This window comes from Lepisma saccharinum, chromosome 28 (genome assembly GCF_977018435.1).
Source record: "Lepisma saccharinum chromosome 28, izLepSacc3.1, whole genome shotgun sequence".
NCBI classification, from domain to species: domain Eukaryota; kingdom Metazoa; phylum Arthropoda; class Insecta; order Zygentoma; family Lepismatidae; genus Lepisma; species Lepisma saccharinum.
This window is the reverse complement of record NC_139256.1, coordinates 33,477,747-33,492,461: the sequence shown is the minus strand read 5'-3', so window position 1 is coordinate 33,492,461 and position 14,715 is coordinate 33,477,747. Positions and strand designations below refer to the sequence as shown.

Genomic DNA, 14,715 nt, shown 5'->3' with positions numbered 1-14,715 from the left:
CCTGGAATTGACTCATAGGCATTCTTCATTCCAACTGCCTTAAGCCTATAAGAATCGTTTTGTACAAGACAGTAAATCTATGTAGTGGAGCGTTTGGACTACATTGGATTTAAGCCACCAAGAGGCATAATTCAATGAGAGCCTTATGATAAATCAGGTCTCAGTTTCATATGTAATATCGTTTTTAAATATTGTATGAGAGGCATTCAAAATATTTTGCTGGGAAATTCTACTGTACACTGTACAGTCAGATGCATAAACAATAACAGGTAAATCACCTACCGCCATGCTCATTTACTTCGTTTTAAAGTTTCACCAGTACAACCATTCCTTAACCCTTTCTAGACAAGTGACAGGCATAACCCATCATACAATTTCTGTCGAATAAGAAGGTCATAGGTCTTCATTCACTATAAAATCCTATTGTGAATAAATAACTGGCTATAATTGCACTGCGTCTCTTGTGCATGTGCATCTTTCAAATTTCAACAGCTAGATGTTACTTTTCTTTGTTGCTGAATTCTATTGTACTCATGTTGAATTACATTCTGTTTTCTTTTATACTCTTGAGAATAGCATTAAATTATTTATATGCAAATTGTGTCAATGTTTTGCAAGAATTCTGCTTTGGATTTTGCAGTTCTTGACAATTTTGATTCTAATACGAAGATTTTATGTTATTTTCATTAAATAATTCTATCTAGGTATATTACCTATTGAAAATATATTTTTAGTAACTTTTATACAATGTTATATTTTCTTTTACTTTCAAAAAATGTAAAAATTCATAAATGTGAAAGATTTACATAAAATATGACTTATTATATATCTCTTGAAAGAGAATGTGTTGTAGATTTGAGAAAGAAATGTTAAATAATGATACACTTAAACATACTTTCTATGAGATTTTCTGAGAAACAGCAAAAAAAACATCCATCTCCTGGGGAAAACTCAGTATTTAAAGGCTTGTCTGGAAAGGATTAAAAACATTGGATGTAAGATAAAATAAATTAAGTGAGTAACCATTAATTTATCTGTTATAATTTATATAGTATTCCCTATAATATCAATAATATTCTTCTCAACATCAGCAGGACAGATTTTTGTATGAGACATACGTATTATGACACTGTATTATAACCTGTTACCTGAAAAGGGTCACATATAAGCTCCAGCATGGTACTGACTACATCATCACAATGTATAAATATGAAAACTACATTGATCTACTTTCAAATTCTCACAGCTTCCAAGATGAGACCCAGGAAGAAATAACTTTCCTTATTGTCGTAATGTTACAATAAACTAGCAACAAATAAAAACACAAAAACTCGGTAACAAAATTTTATTTCAGCCTTCCACTTGATGATTTTACACACATTAGAATGTGTACCAAGCAATCAAATTTTGTCACAGCAACAATATTCTACTTAATAACTTTGTACAGTTTTGTATGCATATAATTGGAATCAAACTTTGTTGTATTAACAAAATCCTACTCTAATTATTGTTTTGTTTTATTATTTTATGTACAAATAGATTCACAAAAGTGGAAATAACTTTGTACAGGGGATTTCTTGTATCACATTTTATATTAGCCAATGTCACGACTAACATTCAACCACTGGCCGCTAGACAGTGGAAATCTATTTTGGCCCCAACATTTCCTCGGGTTTCACCCATTCATTGAACTGTTCTTCAGTCAGGATACCAAGCTTAATTGCGGTTGCTTTCAGGGTGCTTCCTTCCTTATGGGCAGTCTTTGCAATCTGAGCAGCCTGTGGTAAAAATAGACAAGAGGATCACATTACAAGTTTTGCTTATATCAGGCAGTATTAAAGTTCCCCTACTCTGAAGCCTGTTCGAAGCATTGGTTTGGAGTGAAATTTGGTGTACAGGCTACGGAGACTGTGAGGAAGTAAATACCGATGACAAAAATAGTTCGAATTTTCACCACTAGGTGGAAATGTGGTGCTGAAATAACAATGACCAAAACTAGGACAAACAAAATTTTACTTTTAGCTTATGTCAGTACAAGCAGTGTTTAATATGCATGCCATCAACGTGAATGGCCTTTTGGAAGCATAAGGCTTGATTCACATCTACACTCAAGCAACACTCAGGTCACTGTTCCTCACACTCCACTCACAGTCCACACTAGCGGTCAAGCTTCGCTCCGGTCAAGGTATGATCAACAGGAGTCTGGTTTCTTCAGAGTAGACCGATTTTTCTGTATAAAAAGCCTGCCGATTGTGCTAACTACAATGTTTAAGAGATTTTCAAGGACGGACTTGTCTGTTGACATTAATTTGAAGAAAATAAAGAAGAAAAAGAATTGCGAAAATGGGGACTGATTGATTTGGTTGATTTTTTTAGTTTTTCTCTTCGGCAAACTCAAGCTTCGCCCTCTCACGCTCCACTCAAATATTCCTTCCACCTGATCGTGACCGAAGTGCAAGCTGAGTAAAGCAAACCTTGACCGGACCGCTAGGTGTGAATGCTTTTATTTAAAAATCATTCAACAATATTTGACCGCACCGTGAGTGGAGGGTGATCTGGGTGTTACTTGAGCGTAGATGTGAATTAAGCTTAAGACAGCATGATCAATGGTCCCATGAAGCTTTTCCTAAGATGTTGTTTGCTGCACCCAGATTTCAGTGCGCATTTCCAACTGGTGATGAAAATTTGAATTTTTTTATTTTTTATATCACAATTCGCTTCCCCATCGTCTCCATAGATTCTATACCAAGTTTCAATGCAATCAGATGATTCGAACGGGCAACAGAGGGCTCTGATTAGGGCAACTTTAAATATGGTCAGTGTGGGTGTAGGTGTGGGAAAAGGGGTCATTTTTGTTGACATTAGCAACATGGTATATGTTGTGTTTTCAATATTTTTGGAATGTAGGTCAAGGTTTTAACAGTGACAGATTTCCAGATGTCCACATACATTCAGTAGCAGCTAAACTTATATTAATTTTCAGTTAAAAAGGTAAAGATCTCCACAATATCAAATAATGTAGTGGACATCACAATCAGCTGTGCACTTAACAAATTCATACCCACTGTCTACGGAAAACCAAATGCAGGCAACCAGTACATACAAGCTCTCTCTAGCCATTCCCCCAAACTAAAAGCTAACGTGTGGCTGAACGTTTATCGAAGAGCCTTCTCCTACTGCTGCAGAGAAGAGGATCTACGAGAAGAGATCACTGAAATACTCCTGAAACATGGCTACACAGAAGCACAACTTTCCACTTGGTGCAGTAAAGTGGAAATACAGGTCAGGCACCCTAACCAGCCACAATCAACCTCCAACAACCAATATAAATGGTTTGCCTTCCCCTACCATACCACCACATCCAACCGCATATCCAAAGCCCTTCTCCCATATGGCATCAAAGTAGCGCACAAACCCAATGCCAAAATAGCTGATAAACTAAACAAACACAAACGGTACTTCCTCTTCCCCTTGATAATCAAGGTGTATACGATGCAGAGTGTGAGTGTAAGGCACATTACATTGGCAGATCTGTCAATGAAATAATCCAACAGCACCTATTAGATGCAAAAAAAGCCCAACCCACTACTGGTCTTGCCAAACACATCAAATACCATAGTCATAAAATTCAAAAGGTACAAGTCACACATACTGCCCACACACTCGTAGACACCAAAATCAAGGAAACGCATGCCATAATGCACTTCCCGCACGAACTGAACATCGATAACGGACAGGCACACCACACTTGGATTCCCCTACTACAACAGTTAACACCGGGAAATAGCAGCAGACGACACAGGCGAAGACATACATTTAACAACAGCGCACCTAGTGGCGGCCGGAGAACTACGAACAAAAGACGCACGCGAAGCAACAGTACAGTGAGTTCCAACGAGGATGGTGGCAGTGGTCACTGAAATTAATAGAACAAAGTAGAAAAAACAGTTTCGTGGATAAAGTGAGTACTAGTTTCTCCATATTTATATACTCCGGCGTCTCTTTTCCCAATTATGAATGAAAATGTAGTGTTGATACAATGGAACGTCGATTTTACATTTTTCATCGGATCAATTTGAAAGAACTTAAAATGCATGAAAATGTACAACCTGGGAAAAATTATAGAATTTTGCTCTATTGGGACCACGAATGTTGAATGTATAATATGGGAAAATGTAAAAAATGGGCAACGTAAAATCAGGGTTTCAATATATTTGTCAAAAACTGGAATGTGAAAATAAACCCAAGATTTTACTTTAATGGAGATTTCTAGGGCTCATTAGATATCACTTTGAATGGATACCAGTGTCAAAACTTACAAATTACTTAAATTACTTAAAAACTCATACCAACTTCTTGAAAACTATAACAATTTTATGTTGTTCACAATGTACAACCTGTGTTCAATAAATACGGTGATATTGAATGAATGATTTCATGATTTATTTGCAGGAAATGCAGTACATGTATGCACGAATACAGCTTATTGTCCTTCAAAATAATCGCCTCCAATGGTAATGCACTTCTGAGAACGCGTGTCGAGGTCTTTCATACTTTGGGCGAAGGCAGCCTGTGGGATGCAGTTGAGTTCAGCGTTGACATTGCCTTGGATGTCGGCAATGTCCGAAAACCGTTGTTCTTTTAAGTGTTTCTTCCCTTTATTTCTTCTTCCACTTTCTTTCAGGGATCTCTCTCTCTCTCACTCTCTCTCTCTTTTTCTCTTCTTCCTTCTCTCTTTCTCTTCCCTTCCTCTCTCCTCTTTCTCTCTCTAACTGAAGGAGGAGAGAAGAAGGAAGAGGAATTCCTTCTTTCTTTCTCTCTTCCTTTCTTCGAAGAGGGAGAAAGAGAAAGTGAAGAAGAAAATGAGAAAAAGAAGTTTCCTCTTCTTTTTCTTCAAGGAGAGAAAGAGAGAGAAGAAAAGAGAAACATTTCTCTCTCCCTCTCTTTCTTTCTCTCAAGCGAGGGTAAAGGAAATAATCGGCAGGGGCCAGATCTGGTGAATAAGGGGGCTGATGGAGTAAACAACCTCCTTACGTGCCAGGAACTGCTGCACGGTTATGGTGGTATGGAGGCGTGCGTTATCGTGCAGCAGATACCAGGATCCATTTTCGGTATACTGGGGGCGCACACGTCTGATTATCTTCAGGAGGCGATCCAAAATGTTCACGTATGTGGCCACATTCAATGTCGTGCCTTCTGGCAGGTATTCTTTATGAATGATCCCTCCAGCATGAAAAACGGTAATCAGCATTGTCTTGAGGCGCAACTTTTCGCACCTAACCTTTTTGGATTTCCGTGACCCTGACGGAAGCGCTTGTACCACTTGTAAACACACTTTTTCCATACACCTGGCGCAGCATGTCGTGACATTCCCTTGGCATTTTCCCAAGTTTGAAGCAGAATTTCACGTTCGTACGTTGCTCCATTTCACCCATAAGAGCATCGCTTCACTGCACCTTACTTCCACAACACACACACACAAACTACACATCTGAACAACCACACGGCTTCGCGAACGATGACTGACAGACCTAGGGGTTCACTGTCCTGACCGTCAACCAGTAGTACCAACTACATCGCACGTCAGCAATTCATTCACCATATTTATTGAACAAACAAAGGTTGTATATTCTTTTAGCCATGAATAGGCATCCTTACCCCATCCCTCTTCCTGCTGAAACCACAGTGCATGCCAAGGTTGATAAGTCGAAAGCTTTAGCACATCTTTTTCCTCTGCTCGTCAATTCTGAATTCTGAACGGGACTGGACTGGTTCTTTCGCCACCCACAGTCAAGGGAACAAGGGAAGAACGTCCACCTTCACCACCCTCCGCCGCCTGTCCTGTTTAATGGAGGGAAAGTGGCAAGAGGCTTTGCAACTCATAACTAGCCTTCCTTTGTAGGTGTGTAATACACCCATATATTTATGGTTGTGATTGATTTACGTTACCTTGCATTTCTGCCACTTTTGGCTAATTGCGATGATGAGGACGTATGGTGATAAGATTAAATGGATGAAAGGGCACTTGCAAACAAATGTGGACAACACAACATGAGCCCCAACGGAGGACTAAAATGGCCCTGAGTCCCGAATGCAGAGCCTCATTAGTCTGCAAACTGCAGTCCAGGGTGTACTACGTGCAAGGGAGGTGGCACTTTGACATCTTCAAAAAGGGTCACCCGTGGTTTTTCCTGTTGGGAGAAACAAAGGATCTTTAAAGGAGCCGAGAAGAGTGTAAGTGCTTAACACCAGATTTGAATTGCGCCATTATCTTGTTGTTGGGTTAGCAGCACTGTTCTTACATATGATTGATTGATTTGATGTTTTAAGTCCACTTTATGCACAGTAAGGCTAATCGGGACTGGACCTACAGTTCAAAGTGGGATCCGAACCACTATGTGCCTCCACCGGGTGTTCTTACAAATGCTTGTGGCCTTATTTTAATGATGTGAATACTGAACACTTGCGGTTCCAGCAGGATGCGCTACCTGCCACACGTGCCTTGCTGCACAACAAATTTCCGGGACGAGACCTGTCACACAACAGCAGCCAGAACTGGTCACTGAGGTCATGTGATCTGACACCCTGAGACTTCTTCCTTTGGGGCTATGTGAAATCTCAGGTTTATGAAAATAATCCCTGAATCCTACCAGAAGTCAAGGAGGAAATTCGACGTGCCATTGGCGAAATCAAAGAGTGCGAGTCATCAGTAATTTCATCAATAGAATGACTACATGCAGAGCAAGTTATGGGGCACATATGACAGATATGTATTTTTATACTTGCAACATGTTACCTTTGCAATGATGTAGAAATATATGCCATTTCATGAAAATAAAATAATTTTTTCACGTTATTAAATACAGCATTTTTGTTGGGACACCCTTTATAATGTATATAAGTATTCTATCCCAACTATATCACAGGTTCATATACTAAATAATAATCGTAGTAATACAGAAATTGCAATACTGAGATAGTGATACCACTTGGGACGAGCTGGATTAATACAACTAACAAAAACACATGTTGTTAGATGATACCTTAACGGACAAACTTATTACTACTACAAATTTCATTCTCCCTTACCTTATCGTAACCAATATGAGGATTCAAGGCAGTAACAAGCATAAGAGATTCATGGAGCAACTTGTCTATCCTCTCTTTATTTGGAACTATTCCAACAACGCAGTTGTCTGTAAATGCCTTGCAACTGTCGCCCAGCAACCGGATGGATCTGAAAGGTAAGGACTCTTCTCAGTGCCTACGCTGATGAGCAGGATACACAAAGTTACAGCAACCCTCGTTTAAAAACTTCGGAAAAATGGCACTATATTACTACGAGTTGTAAGTGGTATTACATACTATACCAAAAACAAAAAGTTGAGTCAATACAAATACAACTTTATAGTTATTACAAACTAATTTAAATACTTAAAACAGCTTCGTTTCTCATCAGTGGACTATTGTTAATCACTAAAAATCTGAAAATATTTCAAGCTTGGGCAACAAACTAAGGGGTAAACTGATTTCCCCTTCCTCCCTCTCCCATGTCTAGTCCAAGTCCTATGACTCAGCAGTCTCAGTCTGTAGTAACTGCAAACATTACAAACAGTTCAAATTCCTGTTTTTTATCTTACACTGAAAACGTTAAATTTTAATTGACCATGACTGGAACACAATCATTTTCAGGCAAGAAATATGAAATTATTGTTATTTTATACAATAATTCAATTTTAACCACTTGTAACAAGAATACAACTTAAAACACTGCATTTTTCTATTCCAAATTTAGCTTCAAAACACAATGCATTATCATATATGATCATTTTTGTACACTTGTACACTGTATTTACAAGTGAATACATGCAAAGAGTATTTTAGGTTAAGGACAGCCGATCTAATACTGGATTTGTTATCCGAATTGCTAAAATTTTATCCACTTAAAAATATACTTGTAAGTGACCAAACTTTGTATTTCTATTTATCCTCCCTTGTGACATAGTTACATATGAGTAGAAACAAGTGTGAGAAATGTTTAATGAATACATATGAACAGGCTCAGCATGCTACACAGAATATATATAATTTTCACAGTTTAAATTCATTTTGTTTGTTATTAATTTAATAATGTGAAAAAAGAAGACTCAAGACCTTGGATGCAAACCAAATGCCAACTGAAAAAAAAATCGGATAGTATTTTTGTACATGCATATAATTGATATGTTCAATATCAATACCTTGGCCAAATTTTTTTATTTTCATTTTGGTTATTTTATTGGCTGGTATCGATAAATAAATTCCAACCGATACTTTCCGATACAGATCCCACTGGTATATATACAGGGTGAAGCATTTTTGATTACAAAGTTTGAAAATAATATACTCAGCCTTAGAGACAATGAAACTCCAAAAATGTGATATCACCCTTTTTACTACACTTGCCCATTTGCATACATGCCACATAGACTTTACTACTGCGCTTTGTGTGCATTTGCTGCAGTTATTTGTGAAACACTATGTCTGCCAAATGAAAACTTTTTCGGACATTTTTGAAAATGGAGGGTTGGCTACACTGCGTGGACGTGTTTGCAACCAGAATGGGAAGTGTGGAAAAGCTGTAGGAACGCATCAGGGAGGAAACTGAGCACATAACCCCAGATGTCCTTGACCGTGTGATGCAAAGTGTCCGTAATCGTCTTGTGCAGTGCATTGCTAAACAGGGTGGTCATTTGGCAGACATAGGGTTTCACAAATAACTGTAGCAAATGGACAAGTGTAGTGAAAGGATGATATATTTTTGGAGTTTCATTGTCTCTAGGACTGAGTATATTATTTTCAAACTGGGTAATCAAATATGCCCTGTGCATCGGCATTGGTATCTGCTCAGCTCAAGTTATTTTACACAGCTTTTCTCTCTCTTAGGTTAATCATGATGATGGGGATGAATGGACTGATGAACAACTAAGCTAACAGACGTAGATGGAACGAATAGAATGATACTCCCATTAGGTTCATGGGTTTTGTAGCATGTCACTCTGACCACTTCAGCCATGTAGGGTAAAATCTAAGAGAACTTTTCATACCAAAGATCCAGAATGCGAAAAAAATCAGCAAAAATAGAAATTTTGACTTTTCAGTAAGGGGATAAAACATTACCAATTCTGTAAACAACTAAATGGGGCATGAAAGTGCCATAAAATTTTTTCTCTAAATTTATTATTTGTTCTTGTTTTGGGGCCTCAAAATGTCGGTTCGTGAAAATGGAATTTTCGGACTATATTTTGAATTTATTTTTAAAACTTGTAGTAATTATTTTTTCGCCAGACAATATAATTGTGCTAGGTAGACACAACTTCTCAGTAATGAACAGAAAATGAACACATATTTGAATTACAATAAAATATAATGTTTTTATTTCTAACTTGAAAATACAAAAGTTATCTTGATTGATTTAGTTTATTTTACTTCGCGTGTTGTGCCTCTTGGCTAATTTGCGAAGATGGGGATGAGTGATGAAATGATGAATGGACATTCACAAACAACCAAGCCCGAAAAGGATTCGAACCCGGGACCCTTGGCATCACAGCACAATGTGCTAACCACTCGGCCACAGGGTCTGTTCGTCCCGCGACAATTTATAAAGCAAAGGGTACTTTAAAGTATTGTGAAAATGGTACGGGAGAAAAGTTTTGCTACTTTTTGCTGTTTTTGACAAATTTAGCTTATTTGTGAACGTGTGCTCCATTGTTAATGGGTCAGCTGGCATCCCTGAATCAAGCGTGGTCACGTGTGCGCACGTTAGGGGAATAGGTTGTCTCTGATTTCGCTATCAGCTGATGCTTAATACTACTTAATATAAAAGTAGTGCAGTAAACAGAATTTTATTAAAACGTCCCCAACAACCCCTAACACCTTCCAAAACCTTCATTAACACTTTCCCAAAAATTTTCCCCAAAGACTCGGCTATGTAAAAATTACCCAGAAGCAAAATTACTTCGTAAATCCGAGTTATAATTACATTAGAGCATTTGATTATCAATATCTTTATTGGTTAAACTGATTGTATTCATCTTGAACATCTTTATTGTATTTGACAATTGATAAAAATGAGAGAAAAGATCATGTTTGAATACCAAGCTGAAACGCAGGAGTGCACGTGTGGGTGAAATTTACACAGGCGATGTTTCTACGGCCCTGTGAGGGCAACTAACGAAGCCTCATAGCTGAATCAAGGTCATGACATTAGAAAGTGTTTACAGGAAAGGTAATGAGAAGAGTCGCGTCAGGCACACTCATTGGTAAAGATGAAAGAAATATTTCAAAATCTTTTGGGTCATTTTTACCCATTCACGTGTCCTTGCAGGTTAATGGCGATTGTGTGTCATAGAAATCCACGAAACATTATTCCTTAAAAATCTGATAAAGATAGAAATTATCAGATTAATCATTTGTTTCATTCGTGTTAGATTCTATAAATTTTAAAAATATCGCTTAAGATTGTGTTAAGACCTTTAGTGTTGATGTGTCGTGGTGCTGCAGCAAAGTATTTTAAGGATATGAAACTGTTGCTGAAAAGAAGATAATTTTCTTAAAAACAATTTCAGTAGTCTTTTCAAAAAATGTGGTGTTTGTAGTTGCTTTTTATTCACTCTATGCAATCTCAAAAGCAGATTATTAGTTTTGAAGAAAGTAGCGACAGAAATAATAAGCGATAAACTGAAGAGCTTCGCTGGGAAAATACGTCTGAGGAACTCGCATTCACAACCAAAGTACATTTAAAAGAAGAAGGAAAGATATTGCAACTAGTAAATAAATATTATTTAATGCCTTAAAAGATATTAATTTATCTTGAAAGTGATTTGATAGGAAGTCTGTGTTCCTCGCTTTAAACATTTATTGCACATAAATTCATTTTAACAATACTTCTTGCATTTATTGGGTTGGTGCGAATGAAATGTCCGCTCTGATGTCTAGTGGGAAACTCACCTCAACGAAACAACACATGGATTGACTCAGGTCACGGGTCTAACGTCATAAACTCTGTATATGTCCAGCAAACAGGCTGGAGCACCCAGACAGTCAGGAGGCAGTGTGTTGCTGAACAGGGTCGTCTGAAAGTGCACCATGGAGAACACACAATTGCGAGTGATTTGTCTTTACGAATTCAAACTCGGACATTGTGCTCAGCAAGCCGCTAAAAACACTAACAGTGCATTTGGGCCAGGAATGGTAAATGAACGCGCCATTCGCCGCTGGTTTGTCAAATTTCGTTCCGGTGACACAGCATTGCAAAATGAACCCCGTGGCCATCGACCAACATCATGTTCGGATGAGCTCCTCAGGAACGCCGTGGAAGCAGATCCTCAAAAAAGTGTTCGTGCCATTGTAGACGAGTTAGGCATACACCATACCACTGTCATTCGGCGGCTCCGTGCGATCGGTAAAGTGAAAAAGTTGGACTCATGGGTACCACATGATTGACACCAGTCAACAAGACTCGCCGTCTGGAGGTGTGAAGTTCTCTGAGTGTAAGGAATAACCGGGATGAGTTTCTGCATCGGATTGTCACTTCAGATGAAAAATGGATCTGCTATGACAATCGTAAACGATCAGGACAATGGTTGGATCATGATCAACGTCCAGGGTGGTTTCCGAAACCACCTCTCCACCCACGGAAGGTTTTGTTGCTGGTATGGTGGTCGATGGTGGGTGTGATCCATCATGTCTTTCTCAGGCGAGGTGAAACCATCAATGCAGATCGTTACAGTGCTGAACTCCATGAAATGCACCGCAAACTTCGTCGCAAGCATCCAGCAATGATCCACAGACATGGTGTCCTCATGTTGCACGACAATGCTCACCCACATGTCGCGCAAACAACGGTGCAATCTCCATGAGTTGCAATATGAAACCCTTCCTCATCCAGCGTATTCTTCCGACCTCCCTCCCACTGACTACCACCCCTTGCGGCATTTCTATCACTTCCTGACAGGGAAGACATTCGCTGATGATCGGGCGGTGCAACATGCCGTTGAGGAGTTTTTTGCGTCGCAGACTCCAGACTTCTTTCGCCATGGAATCCAATTGTTGGCTGAGCGATGACAAAAGTATGTGGCTGCAGACGACGACTATTTTGATTAACCAGGTATTGTAGTTTTGATTTTTTTTGGGCCTTTGGCAATGACGCACCTGGGCCGGACATTTCATTCGCACCAACCCAATATTATTACTATTATAATTATTATTGTTATTATTTTATTACTATCATTATAACCCTTATTTTGATTATTTTTGTTATTTAATCTATTTCTGGAAATGTATTGCGGTTTCCAAGTGTATTGTTTAGTTTTACTGTGGTTTCAAGTGTGCACTGAAATAGGTCAAAAATATACTATTTGTATAAAAATCAAAATAATCAATGTCATGTGAATTCTGTGGACCGAAAGTATGAATTATTCCTTAAAATTGATAATCTTACACATTTGTATTGATTTAGGGGTCAAAAAGGGAGCTCCTGATTTCTTTTTTTTTTTCATTCCGGATCACTGTGCAAAGTGACAAGCGACACTTGTATCTTGGGGGAAAAAAAAACAACTTCAGAAATAAATGCAATCTTTCATACCGGAGTGACACGGTAAGTTGTGTAAGTCCCTTGTCACTTGCACATCACTTGGTTTGAGCAGTTTTCTCAATCGTGTGCATCGGGTTGGCTTAGTGCGTTGATCATGCATATGTAGTGAAGACTGCTTTTCTAATTCTGGAGCATGCAGTTTGTGGTCATGTCGCTTGTTACTTTGGTCTGAAAGTCCCTAAGACTTACAACCAGGGACGTGCAGGATCCTGAAAAGTCAGTACCAGGATTGGGAAAAAAATTCCCATCCAAATCCCAACATTGGGAAATGATTTCCCGAATTTTCAGGATCCCGAACAGTAAGCAATTTTGAAATGGTCATATTTAAAAGTAGATAATTCTTGATATTTTTTGCATTGTAAGTGTCTGTCACTTCTTGGAATTGTTAGTTTTCATAATAATAATAAATAAATAAAGGGGGGGGGGGGAATGAAGTGTAGTATTTGAGATTTCCAGTGTAAGGAAATTTTTAACATTTCCCATCCCAATCCCGTGCACACCAAAACTTTTCTGTCCTGCACACCCCTACTTACAACATGTAAGAGGAAGCGAGGAAGACCTAATAAATTAACCCCTAAACAGAAACATTGGTCTGTGAGACCTTTAGTGTTTTGTAGTTCTAGTGTGGCAACACTGATTGAGCTGTCTCTCCCCACTCTACAGTACCTTATTATCAACCACTTGCCTACAGTCTGCACATGTTACTGCTCAGTTTGTGACTGTTTGTTACGAGAGACTTATTATTGTTTGAAAACGTGCAGGTCTAACAGACCGGGTGTTTCACATTATGTATTCAATGCCAAGGTTGGAAGTGATTTACATAATACATTTTCTTAGTTTTGTTCCCATGTAATTTTAGTTTTCAATAAGTTTGAGTTGTTAATCATGATTTTGGTCTTTTATTGTCTAAAAAACTTTAAAAAATGTAATAATAAATATTAAAAAATAAGGTCTCTCAGACCGGATGTTTCTAATTATGAAGTAAAGACCTATGTTTCTGTTTAAGGGTTAAGATGGGTGGATGAAGTAGATGAGGATGTTCGGAAGCTCCAGTATGGAAATTATAAAGGTGTGGCACAAAGTAGAGACAAATGGAGACACATCACGGAGGAGGCCAAGGTTCACCAGTGGACAGTAGCGTCATAAGAAGAAATGACCAAATGTTGTCATGTGTGTTACTATTGTATGTGTATTATATCTTGAAAGCACCAGCCTAACTATTCCACATTACATGATCAAGGAATTATAATGTACCTCAGAACATTAGACACCATCATAGGTTTGAAGACATTCAGTTCAAAGTGACCGTTACTTCCGCCAACGGTCACAGCTACATGATTTCCCATCACCTGTGCAGCAACCATTGTGATGGCCTCGCATTGGGTTGGATTTACTTTTCCTGAAAAAAGAAAAACAAACTACAATTTATCAGTGAAGCACATCATGCACTAAATCATAAAGTTTTTGTTGACAAATATGTATCAATTCTGCATGTCTTTCCTTTGTTATTCTGGGGAGTCTTCTTACCATATGGTACCAACGGCACCTCTGAAACTTATCCCAAGAAACCATCCACTCCGTTAATCAAAAACTATCAATACCATGACACTATATAGTTTCATTTTAATGTTTTAAAAGAAGAAACATATAAGCAATAGAGTACCATTCAGAAGTTCTACGGAAAAGGTACCATTTCTATTCCCGTTTTTCTGATTGGTTAACTGTGAAGTTGTCCCGCACCGTGGCCATGTGGTCTAAGGTGCAAGTTTTGGGCTCCGGCTATGGGATGCGAACAGGTTCAAGTCACTGGGGGGCAGGGGTGCCCCCCCCCCCCAAAGGCTGTGGATGCATCCCCCCAAAGTCAATCATCAAAATACCACAAATGAATAGTTCATCATAACCCCCCTCCCTTTCCACACACAAATATAGTTAGAATAAACATGCTGTAACAGATTTTTGTCTGAATATCAAAAATTCAATTTCATATTTAAAACATTAAATTTTCGAAATACGTAAGCTGACAGTACTCTACAATTATATAGTCAGTCACATAACATGCAAACGAAACAAATCGTTCCTGA

The 14,715-nt window shown here is 38.4% G+C and overlaps 1 protein-coding gene across 1 annotated transcript in view; it reads right to left on the bottom strand.

Annotated features, from left to right (window-relative positions):
- Positions 1-1,330: 1,330 nt before the first annotated feature.
- The window catches only part of LOC145980951 (fumarate hydratase, mitochondrial-like), a 61,187-nt gene continuing 47,802 nt past the window's right edge, over positions 1,331-14,715 (bottom strand). The window contains exons 8-10 of the mRNA XM_083114033.1: positions 13,889-14,033; positions 7,090-7,237; positions 1,331-1,778 (exon numbers count right to left, since the gene is read on the bottom strand). Of these exons, the coding sequence (XP_082970159.1) occupies positions 1,647-1,778; positions 7,090-7,237; positions 13,889-14,033 (425 nt within the window). The 3' untranslated portion in view covers positions 1,331-1,646. The remainder of the gene's footprint in view (positions 1,779-7,089; positions 7,238-13,888; positions 14,034-14,715) is intronic.